Genomic DNA, 14,344 nt, shown 5'->3' on the forward strand with positions numbered 1-14,344 from the left:
TTCCAGTGACCAGCAGGTGAGTCATCCTGGTCTTAACTCTGATTCTTTGCCCTCTTGGGTCTGATGCACCTGCGGCGGCTGCCCCACTTCCACTCTCCTCACTCGCTAGCTAAGCAGGTGCCTTCACAGTCTGTGATTGTGACCAGAGCAGCGCAGGCAAGAGTGACACAGCCAGCCTCAAACACCACACCCCGTGCGCTCACCTTTGGAGTTGTCCTGCCTGTGGAGCCCGGGGACCCTGGCAGGGGGCAGCTGCCACAGACCCCCCAGGGGCCCAGTGCAGGGTCGGGGAGGGAAGGGCAGGGCACAGGCCGACTCTCTGGCAGGTCCCAGAGGTCCGCACCTTGTGCAGGCACTTAAAAAACAAAGAGAAACTGACCCTCGGAAGGTACTGCGTACCCAGAGTGGCCGTGGGAGGGAGGGGAGCCCAGGGGGTCAGAGAAGGCTGTGGGCTCTTCCAGGGAGGCGGCGAGGATGTTCTTGGCATCTTCTGGTGGGGACAGTGGGTGAACCCAAGGTGGGCAGAACATATGCAGGGGCAGGCCGAGGGCCAGAGGGCTAGGGGGGGGCGTGGGCTGCACGGACTTGCCTTCTATGACCAGTGTGAGTAAAACTATTAGGCAGAGGAGAGACCCTTCTGAGAGGAGCGTCCGAGGAGAACCGGCACACCATCGAGAGCAGCCTTGCCAGAGTGCCGCCGCCCCCTGCCCCCAGTAACTTTGGTTTTGTGGTGCCCGTTTTCAGAGACGCGTGATTAAGGGATTCACTAACTAACAATACTGAGATGTGTTTCTCAAGGCAAATGACTAACACTCCTGCTCCTGACAGCAGCCCACGCCTGAGCTCTCTCACCTCCGTTCAGTCCATCGCTAACGTACTGCCCGCCTGCCACGGATCTGACATTAAAAACTAGAGACTTCATGGTAATACCACTAGACGGGCTGCTGTTTACCTTAACACAGCACTAATGTTCTATTTCCAGTTTAACTGCTTCAATGAATGATGAATTGGAAAAATCACCCTCACCACTTTTTGCAGGGCTCATGGTTCCAGTAAAGCAGGAGGTGTCCGTGCTCCACGGAAGCCTGAATTACGTCAGACCCGACTTGGAAGCGCCGGGACGTTAGAACTGTGTGCTGTGACCAGCTCGGCGTGCACACCAACTGGTGAGTCACACTCGCCTTCCTCAGGGAGAGTCCACGTCTCCCTTTTCACATTTCACTGCCCCCAACCCCCACCCCCCACCCCCAGAGACGTCAAGTCAGGACCAGTACCTTCTTCCCTTCACTCTAAGGGTGGGCTTATTTGGCAGGGAGTCACAACCCAGCTAGTGAAACAAGGTGCCAATCCCAGGGACCACCGAGCCCTCTTGTCAATCTGGAGACCCTCTCCCGGGGCCACTCCCAGTGAGGCGTTGCTCCTGGCGTGGCTTCTACTCTCGGGGGCTTCAATAATGCATGAAAGTGCTACTCAGTCATGTCCGACTCTGTGCGACCCCATGGACTGAGCCCACCAGGCTCCTCTGTCCATGGGATTCTCCAAGCAAGAATACTGAAGTGGGTTGCCATTTCCTTCTCCAGGGGATCTTCTCAACCCAGGGATCGAACCCGCGTCTCTCACGTCTCCTGAGGGTGGGACTAAGCGGCTGAAGAGAGGTGACAGAGCTGGCCCCTGGAGAACCATCGACTTTGGGAGGCAAAGAGCTAGAGCAGAGGGGAAGGAGGGACGTGAATTTTAGTCAAGTTGAAGTCCTCAGGCCACCTTGGAGCCCGTGTCCCTGACAACAGTCACTGAGGTGACACACGAACATCCAGGCAGCTGGCCCCTGGGCTGAACCATGGTTATCAGAAAGCTCTGGCTGCCAGAGAGCCCACGGCGGAGCAGACACTGACCCAGCACTGGCCCAGCCCCACTACCTCTTGTGACTATGGTGGAGGGCGCGGCAGAGTGAGTTGGAATGGCTTAGCGAACCTCCCAAACACAGGCACTGAAAAGATGCTCAGAATAGAGAGAGAACAGGAAGAGTGACCTTGGATACTCTGCCTCCACAAAGTGCAGCCACACCCGAGAGCTGGGACATTCAGGTTCCCCTCCATAAAACAGAGCCAAGACCTTCCTTCCCAGCAAAGGGCAAGACCTTCACATCCACCTCCTAGAGGTGGAGATGGGACAGTGGACTTGAAACGAGGGCTTACGCCACGGGTGCCAAGTGCCACTGTGTGCCCGTCACCACGAGTGGCAGAGGAGAGGTACCAAGGAGAGCCAAAGAGGGGTGACCTGGTGTCCAGATCATCATGGTGACGCTATCCCGTGTCGGCAAAGAAATGATGGCAACAGCGGGCACCAGCCTGCCCTGCCTGCGAAAGAGGAGCAGATGGAGTGCAGAGAATTCATCAACAAGGCCAGGTGGACGTCCTGCTGCTGCTGCTAAGACACTTCAGTCATGTCCGACTCTGTGTGACCCCATAGACGGCAGCCCGCCAGGCTCCCCCGTCCCTGGGCTTCTCCAGGCAAGAACACTGGAGTGGGTTGCCATTTCCTTCTCCAATGCAGGAAAGTGAAAAGTGAAAGGGAAGTCGCTCAGTCGTGTCCGACTCTTAGCGACCCCCTGGACTGCAGCCTGCCAGGATCCTCCATCCATGGGATTTTCCAGGCAAAAGTACTGGAGTGGGGTGCCATTGCCTTCTCCAGGACATCCTGCTATCTGCCTACTAAAATGAAAGCAGCACCTAGAGAGTTTACTTGACTCCACGCAGGGGGTACTGCTCCAAGAATAAACGAGACAGTGAACACACTCAGCACAGCGCCAGGCACACGGGACAGGCTAGTGCACGGCAGCAGCTACTATGCACTTCAGATGCTTGGGTGGTCTGAGTGTTTATGACAATTTAGGACGGCGGCTTGTACTCTGGTTACTTCTGGTGTTTTATTCCCAAAAATACATATTCAGGGATAAGCACTATCTATGTTTTCACTGATTTTGTTAAGTTGGCTTTACTTTCTTTTTAGTGGGGGCTGGGGTGGTGAAGGGTTTCCTGAATCACCAGAGTGGCTTCTGGAAGCATCTGGGTAGGGAAATGTCTCACCACCTCCAGTTCTTTTTAAGTAGAACCATCCTTTAAGCAGCACATCTAAGACTTTGATCCCTAAAATAGTAAGACTGTGTTGGAAGGTTTTAACTGCAGTGATAGTTCTATTTTCTTTGAATGTAAGCAGATAATCAGAATGTTCTGCTCGCTGGCTGAATGCATGGCTCACAAATCATAGACTCAGCTGGTCAGTTTCTGAATCGCTAATCTTAAAACAGATTCTCTGTTCCAATGGAGACACTTAGCAGTTGGGAAGACAAGATGCAATACTCTGGCCTTCATAAACCTGCAACCATTCCAACCGTCAGAAGATGGCGGGGATCCCCAGAGAGGCACCATGGCTGTGCATGGATGGGGAAGCAGGGGTCAGTTGCTTCTGATCTTGTAGGAGAAGCGGCTCTGAGGAAGAACCTCTTCTGGCATTATCTTCCCTGACTGCTGTACACTGGACTGTAAGTATTTTGAGGGGGGAGGGGAAAGAACCCCAAGGCAGCAACTATCCCGATTGTGTGTGTCTGTGTTTGGGGATGAAGGGGGAGGACGGTTATGAAGCAGCAGCTTACCTCAGCCCTTTGATGGAACTGACATTTAATGTTTGGAGGAGGAGTCCCTCTCCTATGAGGGGGCAAGGCTGCTGCACAAGGGTCAGCAGCAAACTGTGAACAAAAACAAGAGCTGTGTTTTCTCTAGGGTGGCTGCTGTCCTGCCCTGGAGTGTCCAGGCCTGAAGAAGAAAGGGCTTAGGGGCCAGGCTCACCAGCGTGGTCAGGAGCCTCTGGTGAAGCAGCTTGTGAGGGGCCCCTGGCACTCTGCTGGTGCTGGTATTCACGTAGACTCACTCCGCATCGTGCAACTGAAGTGACAGGGAAACCAAACGAGGCCCATTCAGAGAGTGAGGTGGCGGATCCCGTCCAGCCTGAGGCCTCCAGGTGAGAATGCGGGCTCTGTGGGCAGGAAGCTGTGTACGGTGTCAAGACCCCATGGTGTTCAAAGGGACGAGGTGGGAGGGAGGGAACGTGGGTGGGGAAGGGCCGGGGGACAATCCCACTGACATGGCAGTACAAGGGGGGAAAGTTCGAGAACCAGAGGCTGCTGACACGAGGAAGCTGGGAACCGCCAGTGACGTGAGCAGACCTGGGTGAGACTCAGGCAGGCCCTACCCTGCGGCAGTGGTGGGGCACTGCAGACACTAGCACTCCACTCAGGCCGCATCGTGCTTTATGTTTTGGTTCATTCAAGTGTGTTCATGCCATGTCTTCTGCCCTAGGTTATGAAAATCTCATTTAGCTCAAGTGCAAGCTCTTGTCTGAAAAACATGTTCTGATGGTGACAGCAATGGAGACCTCAGGCGACCAAGGAGAAATGGAGAATTCTCCGGAGTCTGTTAAGCAGGAAGCCTCAGGTAAGGCCAACGCTGCACCTGAGCTGGTCAGCACGTGGGACAGAGTGGCCTGGAGGCGCCGCGGTGGTAGACTCTGTTTGGCAGAAACTTGAGTCAGAATCCCAAAGATGGAGCAGGCCGAGACCGGACGTGAGGGAGAGGTTTAGTGCGACTTAGAAGTCAACTGGGGAGCACTAATCAAAGGCTTCCATTTGGGAGCTGAAATCACTCCAAATCCTTTCCTTTCACTTCGGCGCGGACGCAAACACTATGTCATTATTTCAGTTTACTGAGTTGCTGTTCCAAACGTTCTAGGGAGCATTAGAGCTCAAAGGGAACAGGGAACGGGAGATCTGCCATCTCCAGTCACATAAAGGACAGAAATCCTTTTAATTATGACCATGCCAATCTACATCTTGCTAAAACAGCTAATTACATGTCAGGAGGACACTCAGTCATTCAGAACAATTGTCATTATATTTTTATATATTCACTCTTCTCCACCCCCCTCAATTACCATGGTTACACTTTGAAAGGATTCAGGCAAACCTTCATTTGATCACAGCACACCAATGTGAATTTGAGAGTTAATTATGGCTGTAGAGAGCCATTTTTATTTAAGAGAGAGAAAATGAGAACAGAGTCAAGGGAGCCGGTATCCCAAGGTGTCTGAAGCGCCAGTTGAGGCTGGTGTCCCTGTCCCACTGCTGCCCCCACACCCACTGGCGGGCACAACACTGCTGTCCAGATGAGGGCAAACGGCTCCCAGAGCTCTCCAAGTAAACGGGATGCCAGGAGACAAGGGCAGAGGCCCCGCCAAAGTGCCCTCCTGCTTGGTGTTTGGGAGCTGGCTAGTGAGTCAGTGGGTGTGAAATGTGGGTGGTGAACTGAGTTCACTTGAATGGAATGAACTAAATTTAGTTCTGCTCGCTGCTTGGCCCCAGGTGTCACGGAAAGAACGAGGTAACTAAGTCCAGGACGGACATGCCTGCACTCCCAGGGTGCCTACCAGAGTCCTCGAGGTCTCTGGGTGAGCACAGGATGTAGGGTCCTCGGGTGCAGCCAGATTTTCCCTCTCTTCTCTCCTACATTTATTCCCCTCTTGATTAGAAAAGAAAAGCATTATTATAGAAACCTAGATTTCTCAGGTTGTTAGCTTTCCTTCTGCTGCTGTTTTTCCTCCCCACTGAGGAGGAGGAATGCAGCTGATATGGAAAGTTCTCAATTTATAAGCGTGTAGCGAGTCAGCCTCTGAGATGGCAAGATGAGCAGCTGGCATGGACAGCCAGCAAGCATGAAGAACGGCCTCTTGTATGGCTGGTTTGTGAGGGGGTTTCTGTGGGGGAAGATGGGCTTGTGGGCTTGATGCGTTTAGAAACCCACCACCTGAGCGCAGGGGGTTCGCAGTTTCTCTCAAGAGGGATAAGGAGATCTTTTCTCTAAAGTGATTAGCATTCTTTTGGGAAGAGAAGCATATAGTGAAGGAGACCACAGGACTAGAAAAGGAAGGGCCCCCTCAGCTCTGGGGAAACTTTCCCTCAGGAGAGCCTGGGCACTCATTGCTGCCTTGCAGGTAAACCCTTCTGCTCTCAACTGGGTACCTTAGGTATTAGCGGGTAATGGTCAACTAGACAGTATGGAGACCAGGAAAAAGAGGGTTTCCAGAGCACACAACTCAGTTTGCCAAACTTAATGTGGCTAACATCACCGCATGGGAAATAGACGGGGAAACAGTGTCAGACTTTATTTTCTGGGGCTCCAAAATCACTGCAGATGGTGACTGCAGCCATGAAATTAAAAGACGCTTACTCCTTGGAAGGAAAGTTATGACCAACCTAGACAGCATATTGAAAAGCAGAGACATTACTTTGCCAACAAAGGTCTGTCTAGTCAAGGCTATGGTTTTTCCTGTGGTCATGTATGGATGTGAGAGTTGGACTGTGAAGAAGGCTGAGCGCCGAAGAATTGATGCTTTTGAAGTGTGGTGTTGGAGAAGACTCTTGAGAGTCCCTTGGACTGCAAGGAGATCCAACCAGTTCATTCTGAAGGAGATCAGCCCTGGGATTTCTTTGGAAGGAATGCTGCTAAAGCTGAAACTCCAGTACTTTGGCCACCTCATGCGAAGAGTTGACTCACTGGAAAAGACTCTGATGCTGGGAGGGATTGGGGGCAGGAGGAGAAGGGGACGACAGAGGATGAGATGGCTGGATGGCATCACCAACTCGAAGGACATGAGTTGGAGTGAACGTGGGAGTTGGTGATAGACAGGGAGGCCTGGCGTGCTGCAATTCATGGGGTCACAGAGTTGGACACGACTGAGCGACCGAACTGAACAACTGATCCCCAAATCCTGAGTAAACACCCTTGTTATTTAGAGAACACACAAAAAGGAATGTTTTCTGTAACTCCTCCCCCCACCCCGCATCCCACCCCTAAACAGATACCACCAGCAGGAGCTGGTCAGTGCGCCCAACTTTCACTTGGGAAATCCTGACAAACAAATGCGGCTCAGTAAAGCTATAAATGGACTTGGCTGGTCTCAACGCAGCCCCAATGAATACAGTAGTAAAACACTAATGTAATCACAACAACAAAATGACAAACTCTATCACCACTCTGACCTAAGATTTAAATCACAGACAGGTTAGCACAGAAAACCAATGCACAAGTAGAGGGTCAGGCTATTCAATGCAGAGCGCGCACGACTGTGCACAAAGTCATCAACAAGAGAAATTATTGCCTAAGAATCTGTTGAGACTCACTGGGGAAAAAAATCTTCTGGTGGTTCTCTGACAACAAAAACAAAAAGCAATTTTAAAAGGCAGAGTCATAGTTGCATGGGAAGACTGCTTCTACCCAAATTGTTCTTAAGACCAAAGAGAGAGAAGGACTTGATATTCACATTTTTAGGACGGGGGTCGGGGCTCATTTATGAAAAAAGGGATTATTCCCACTGGGTGGGCAGAGAGAATGGCTGGTCACTGGAATAAGTAGCTAGTCAAAAAGCAGAGCTGCAAGACAGGAAGGAGTAAACACTCCTTCTCCTGTGTGACGAGATGGACCACACCCCCTACTCTGCCTGCTGCAGAAGATGAGAAAATTCCAGCAGGAAGTCAGCTCGAGAGGAGGCCTTGGTTTGGAGCCCAAAGAGAAGAGGAGTTAACCACAGACAGAGAGGATGTGCCTGTAGATTTCTGATGAAATGAAAGACGATTTTCTTATACCTGCTAGTTGAAATTGTACAAAGGCCAAACAGGGAGAATTGAAACAACTCTGTCGCTAGCTCTTCATGAGTTGTCCCTTTTGAGGTAAAGACATACCTGGCCATCTGGATAGAGGAGCTGCTGGTCACAGACTGCTGCAACCCTATAGGCCTGGGTACGGACTCTCCCATCTCCTCGATTGGATTTAAGTGGTCTTCCTGTGAAGGACAATGGGGATGTGGGGAAGATCTACCCCGCCAAACACCAGACTGTGGGAACTTTACAGACCCCGAAGGTGGGAGAAGCTAACCACACTCCTCTAATACTCAAAAGCTAACACTCAGAGGACCGAGATTATGAAGAAAACTGCCCTAAGCTTTACTAACCAGCCTTACAAACCCTTCTGAAATAAACCACACTGTTTACTTGGTACCAACTGGCCTTGATCTGGTGTTAAGGTTCTCATTTAATGCAAAAATGGCATTAGGATGGTCCACCTTTAAAAGTTTCCTCTGTAAGGCTCTGTTTTAAGAAGGGGAGGAAGTTTACGCATCTGACTGCAGTAATTCAATGAAAGCGTCTTAAAAAAAAAATAAGTTACCTGGAACTGCTTGCAAGGGTTCCTCACCTGGGAAGCAGCAGCCCCTGAAACAGTCCTCTGGGGCCTGAAAAATGTACAGCAGGAAGTGAGAAAAGAGGACAGAAAAGCCACAAGCACACAGTGGGATTGTTTTCAAAGAGTCTATCTTCCCTTCAGAGAGCAACTTAGGGTTTCTATTTTAATACCACCCTTTAAACCTGAAAAAGCTGAAGAAAAAAATTTACTCCCCAAAGATATTACTCATTAATGGCAACTCCACATGCCATGGTAAGAACTAAGGTAGCCCAGAGAAGACAGCGGAGTTAAAGCTGATGACCAAAAACCTATAGTAGATTTAAACTGAAGACCCAAAGAACTAAATTTTCACTCTTGGTGAGGAAGCTGAGTTAAACATATGGCAGTGGCAGTTAAGAGCAGACCGGCAGTTGTCTTTAATGAAAGGGGTGAAGGCTCCTTCCTCTTGCTCCTACTGAACCCAAGGAGCTGCTACCCTGCCTGGCAAACACATTCTTTCACTTTTTCCAGATTTCTGGGTAGCACCTGGTACTCCCTTCACGGATACTCACCTTTATTCTCCGAAGCTTTCTATCCTTCCTGAAAGGTCTTAAAACACTGAAACCTTTTGGCTCTTCTCTGGAAATCACTCTGTTTCTTTAGAAACTGCAGCTGCCTTTATAGTTTGAGTCTGTTTCTTTAAAAGGAACCAGCAAGAACAGATGATACTAGCAATCCCATCATAAAGAAGCTATCAATTATAATAATCTCCTTACAATAAATCATGGATGCAGCTTGTCAGACAGTATATTTTTCTCTCTCCTTCTTTCTGATTTAACTGAAAGTAAGTAGACAAAAATTCCACCGAGATGGAAAGATAGACACGTTATATTTTTTCTAAATAATATCAAAGGAAAGAAAGCTAACACAGTCTAATTGCAATAAAAAGTCAAACACACCAAGAAGAAGATGAATGTGGGGGGTGGGGGAGGGCGGGTCATTCCTGAGAACAACAAATGCTACTCTTGAATTTGTTGGTTCAAGTAATACAGTGAAACAGAAAAAGACTACTCCACTTTACTTCAATTCTGGGAAGCTGGAAAAAAATATATACATTTTCCCCCTGAAATCCTAGGACAAGAGCAGGTCCTGCCTGTAGCTCTATAAAGTCACGGACCCACAGAGGCAGCACCTCCATGCCTCCCAAAGGCCTCCTCACACTGACATAAGCAGGATGGACAGACACGGAGGCGAGCGCATCAGCAGGTGCCTTAGGTGGAGCGAGACCAGCCAGAAGCTGGCGGATACTCAGAATCTCACTGACGAGGAAGGGAAAACAGGAAGGCCAGTCATTCTCTCTCTCTCTCAATCGTTTTAAGTTGAAAACATTTGGTGCGTGAGGAAGGGTGAAGAGGTCAGGAAATACCCCCTCCTTCAATCTTACAAATCATTTACAGGTGACGGACAGACAGACGAAACCTTGCTTAAGAGCCAGCCCTCTGCATATTCCCCTTTAAACAAGGTTTTGTTGTTCACAGAGGTGGAGCGAGGCAGGAAATACAGAGCGGCCGTGCCTCTTTCAGACGCAGCCTACACTGGAGGCTGTTCCTCTTACGCACCGTGACACTGTGTCCTTTAATCGAGATGCCAAGAGATCATTTTCATACGAGGCCGGCAGATGTAATATTCTTGGATGCATGAGTAGTTCATCATTTCGCTACTGGATGACAAGGTGATCACAGGGTGACTTTTCTAACGCAAGTTCACTGTTTGGTATTTTGAGTTCTCAAAATGAAAAAAAGATTTATCAAATATAAATATCTTTAAAAAGTAACAAAAGTGCTACATATGTGATCAAGGAAAAAAATTCCATTAGTTACTGCTGCTTAAAGTAGATTAAACTTTACAAATATTACCACATCCATTATCAATATGGCTTCCAATTATTAAATAAATTGCCTGTAGCAATATAGCTTTTCACACCTCTACAAGGACAGAGTAAAGAGAACACCAAAGCAAGTCATATCTCCCAGACCCGCCACAGAAATTGCAAATGTCCCCTGCTTTTTTCTGCTCCTATTTAGGAAAGCATTTGCGCTTGTGACAGTCAGCAGGCATAATCCCACTACAGAGTCCTCTACCAACCTCTCATGTTGAGGGGGCTTCAGTTTAATGGCTACAGGGACTGGATGTTCGTTCACTCACTGTTGGCCTTAGCTCCATCCTCGAATCACCTTTCTGTGTTTTTGGTAGCAAGGAAAGGGGACACAGACAGGAGGCAGAGCCGCTTCCGCGTGACTTCCGGCACCTTCCCGGTGGGCGTGCCTGCGCCACGCACTGTACAGTGGTTCTAATAACACCCACCATCATTACACCTTCGGCTCATGGTTTTTCCCAATGCTCTCAAGCTGGGTTTTGTGGGTTTTTTAACTTTTTTTTTTGTTGTCATTTTTCTGTTTAATCATGGTCCCAAAGGCAGAAGGCAGTATTTTATCTACTCAGTCACACAGCTTGTGAGAGCAAAGGATGTCTGTGTCAGGCATGTTAACATCAACCAAAATCTGAGATCGAGTTTTTCCACTGTCTTAGCACAGCACCCAAAGAAGTATAATCTAGCCACGGTGTGACTATTATGAGGCACGGCTTATTGCAGCTGGAAATCAATTATTCCCACGTGGACGGGGGGGTTTCTAGTGTTCCTTTTACTCTGCGGACACTCCCCAAATGGCGTCTGTCAATCTTGGCCACACTACCTCAGCTTGCATCCTACCAGTCTTGGGGAAGGAAGAGGGGTAGAGACTAGTGTTACAGGAATCTAAAGGTACCCAAGGTTTTACACGGAGCCTACTATTTGAGAACTGAGGGCTAGCTAAATACCTGGAAGCACTTTCTTGGAATGCTAAGACAGAGCAGCAAGATTTTCTAGCCTCGGGGGCTGGGAGAGGGAAGTTTGGTTGGTTGGTTGGTTATTAGTTACTGGGAATTAATACTGAGAGAGTATATGCAAAGGCTGAGGGCACCATGCCATCTTCACAGAACAAGACCCTAAGGGCTAACTGACATACAAGAAACTGCAAGTTATACTGTAAGAACACATGTTAAGGACCGAGGAAAGTCTGCTAAGGTGCTACGTCTAAACTAAGTTAACTTCTTGCGTTCAGCCCTCCCTCATCAGTCGTCATCCAGGGCCTCTGTCTTGATTTCGTTGGCTCCTTGTCGGGCCAGTGCCAAGATAGTGTGGTTGACTGCTGCCATTTCCACAGCTAACGAGATGGGGTCTTGGTGGTCACTATGGCTAGTGCTGTCATCCTAGACGTGCAGAAAGAAGAAGCAGATGTTATTGGGGGACTGGTGAGATCCGGCAGCTCACAGAAAAGCATGCTGGGGCAAGGGGAAGCAGAACATTCGTGGGAGGGGTCATGACAGGGTAGAGGTGAAATGTATTTAAGTAGACACTGAATGGATACAGGTCCAGAGACTACTGGTTGGCATTTCGATGGTTCAGCAGATAAAAAGCACTAAAGTGTTTTTTTTGGCTGAGAATTTTTCCTTCTGTCAGAAAGACTGCTGGGGATGATGACCAAACCCGGACCATTCCAGGTTTGCAACCACCATAGCACTAGTGATTGAGGGCCACACTAGTGAGCTTACATTCTGGATGGGTGCTCTTACAGATTATTACAATTCACAGGATCTCTCTACTCAGCTGAGAAAACCAGACAAAACTACAGATACCAACACCTTATGGATAAAAATGCATTTTAGTAGAAAATAAGCCAAAACCCTCCTAAAACTCCAAATTCTCAGTTACAACAGGCGAGAAGGGTAACTGTCGGAAGTGGCTACGCTCTCCGGCTTACTTGGAAGGTGTGAAGCTTGCCTTCCAAATTGCTGTGTGATAAACACAGCTGTAAAGGAAGCTGCACTGCAGGGTGTTCATCAGGCACTGAAGCTGGTGTTACAAATAAGGTGGAAGTTTCTCACCTGTCATCTTCAGGGGACTCTACAGCAGAAAGCTTTGGGAAGGGCAAGTCCCTTCCTGGGAAAAAAGCATGGTATGTGCTGCCCTTAGGGCCTCTGGAAAAAGGATGGAAATGATCCATCTACACTTGTCAACTAACAAGGATATTTCTGCTTAGACTCCCAGAACGTTCTCTAGAGTGAAATGTGCAGCTCTGACTGGGGGTTCTTGGTGGGGGGAGGTGTGTGGAGAAAGCCTTGGGAAGTACAGGCAACACTGTTCATTCTCACAGGCTGCTCTTTGGTTTAAACAGGGATCAGCGTGGAACTGTAGGGACTCTGGCAGTGTCTACGCTCAAGCTGCAGGACGGTGAACAGGAGAGCATGGTGGACTCTTGTTTACGAGCTGGCCGAGCGGGGTGCACTGACCAGGAAAGAGCAAATGTGTTCCCGCTGGTGCCTAGAAGAGACCACAATTCTCTTCATATTCCAAGTGGAGTGAGTTTAAAATCCTTAGAAAATTTAAATCTTTAAGTGAGGAAAAACTCCTACATTCTTAGTTACTGAATTATTCCATCCAGTGGCTACAATTAAATATATTTTCCCCCTTAAGCAATGAAGAGGAAGTCAGGGTGAGGTGAGCAGACATGCATTTATGAGAGGGTGTGTGTGTGTCCATGTGCCAGAGACTCTGGAGGGACCATGGTCTCAGCACGAGGGCTCCCACGGCACGGGGCCGAAGCGGGTAGGCCCTTCCACTGTGCAGGTGGGTTCATGTCCAGGCAGGGCCGCGGCTGCCCGAAGCCCCTAGCACCTCTCAGACATTGAGTGTGTGTGTGGTGGATGGTGGAACTTGCTTGTTTGGATCAGATCCTCCTCTCTTCTTCTACCTTCTCTGCTTCTCTGCCTCCCTCTGAACTTCTTCCCTCCTCCTCCTCCCCATTGCGTACTTGCCAAGTATCCTGTTGTATGACAATAAATCCGTGTGGGTGAATAAGGATTTCTCACAAATTCAACAGGACAACTGAATCTTAACCACATTCAAGTTATATGAAAATCTAACTAGACACATGAGCAGAGCTGAAGGGACCTTAGCTCACCCCCACCCCCCTACCCGGACAAAGCGCACCCACAGAATTGAGTTGTCATACGACCCCACCCGCTCTGTACCCAGCAGCACCTGCTCCGTGGCTCACCTGCTCCGAGTAGTCATTCCCGTCCACGTCATCACTGTTGGAGTGGCCTCCCGGACTCTGTACATCTATCCCATGACTCTCCAGGATTGCTGCTTCTTCGAAAAAAGCAAACAGATCCCTAAATTTTCTGTTACCATATCATAAAGGTCTAACACTGAATCTGTATTGAGGAAATAAGAATGCAATTAAAACAAAACCCTAGACTAAGTCCTGTTTCTTCTCAATTGCAGACAGGTGGAATTCAATGGCACAGTGGTCGGGGGAGGAACAACACATTTGCCCTTCTGGAGCCCCTGCTGCTTCGTGTGTACATCTGAGTGGCTGACTGGTAGGTGCTTCATACTTACCAGCTAATTAAATGGCTCTCCTGTCTTGGGGTTCTATAAAGCATTTGAGGATTGTCATGATGAAGAAGTAAGTTTATAAGTGAAATACAATTTAAGAAGCTCAAAACCAGCCCACCATCCTGATCTCATCAATTCATGTTTCTTAAATGCTTTATTTTTCCAATCTTGCTTTTTACTAGGTTCCCTGTATATTAAGATGCTTTTATTCCAATTCTGTTAATCAGCTGTTTCTTAGCCTCTGGGTCATAGCCTGGTAACAATGAAAAGGCTTAGGGTGTCACATTCCCCCTTCAAGGCCTTATAGGTAGCTTTCATCTGCACCACAGGAGTAACTGATCAGAGATCATGTCTAATTCCAGATTCCTGCACATTAAGAATGATGAGGTTTAGAAATAATGCCATTCTTAGTACAATACAAATAGTATGATTAATATTAACTTCACATTATAAAAATACAATGAAGAAAAACATAAGGGCAGTTCTTGTTAGGCTTAAAGGGTAGTCTCATTTAGACCTGCAGTTCTACACTGAAGTCACTCTTAAACACAAGGCCCAGGACTGCCTTCAGAGAGAC

General features: G+C 48.6%; 1 protein-coding gene and 1 long non-coding RNA gene across 51 annotated transcripts in view; one reads left to right on the plus strand and one right to left on the minus strand.

Moving 5' to 3' along the window:
- The first annotated feature begins 1,580 nt into the window (after window positions 1–1,580).
- Window positions 1,581–14,344, plus strand: part of LOC147366628 (uncharacterized) — a 32,217-nt gene continuing 19,453 nt past the window's right edge. For 2 of the 3 annotated variants that reach the window (XR_015169420.1, XR_015169419.1), the window contains exons 1-4: window positions 2,167–4,017; window positions 4,356–4,490; window positions 12,542–12,725; window positions 13,654–13,751. This is a non-coding gene — a long non-coding RNA (uncharacterized LOC147366628). Of the gene's footprint in view, window positions 4,018–4,355; window positions 8,346–12,541; window positions 12,726–13,653; window positions 13,752–14,344 lie in introns of those variants that run through there. The other variant, XR_015169418.1, reaches the window with a different exon arrangement.
- The window catches only part of HMBOX1 (homeobox containing 1), a 192,296-nt gene continuing 187,089 nt past the window's right edge, over window positions 9,138–14,344 (minus strand). For 7 of the 48 annotated variants that reach the window (XM_086414814.1, XM_086414783.1, XM_086414784.1 and 4 more), the window contains 2 exons: window positions 13,424–13,518; window positions 9,138–11,576 (listed from right to left, as the gene is read on the minus strand). In XM_086414814.1, the coding sequence (XP_086270940.1) occupies window positions 11,439–11,576; window positions 13,424–13,518 (233 nt within the window). In that variant the 3' untranslated portion in view covers window positions 9,138–11,438. Of the gene's footprint in view, window positions 11,577–12,009; window positions 12,688–13,084; window positions 13,190–13,423; window positions 13,519–14,344 lie in introns of those variants that run through there. The other 41 variants (XM_086414811.1, XM_086414774.1, XM_086414781.1 and 38 more) reach the window with 17 other exon arrangements.

This window comes from Bos grunniens, chromosome 8 (assembly GCF_055505025.1).
Source record: "Bos grunniens cultivar Pamir isolate PY7600 chromosome 8, Bosgru_T2T1.0, whole genome shotgun sequence".
NCBI classification, from domain to species: Eukaryota; Metazoa; Chordata; class Mammalia; order Artiodactyla; family Bovidae; genus Bos; species Bos grunniens.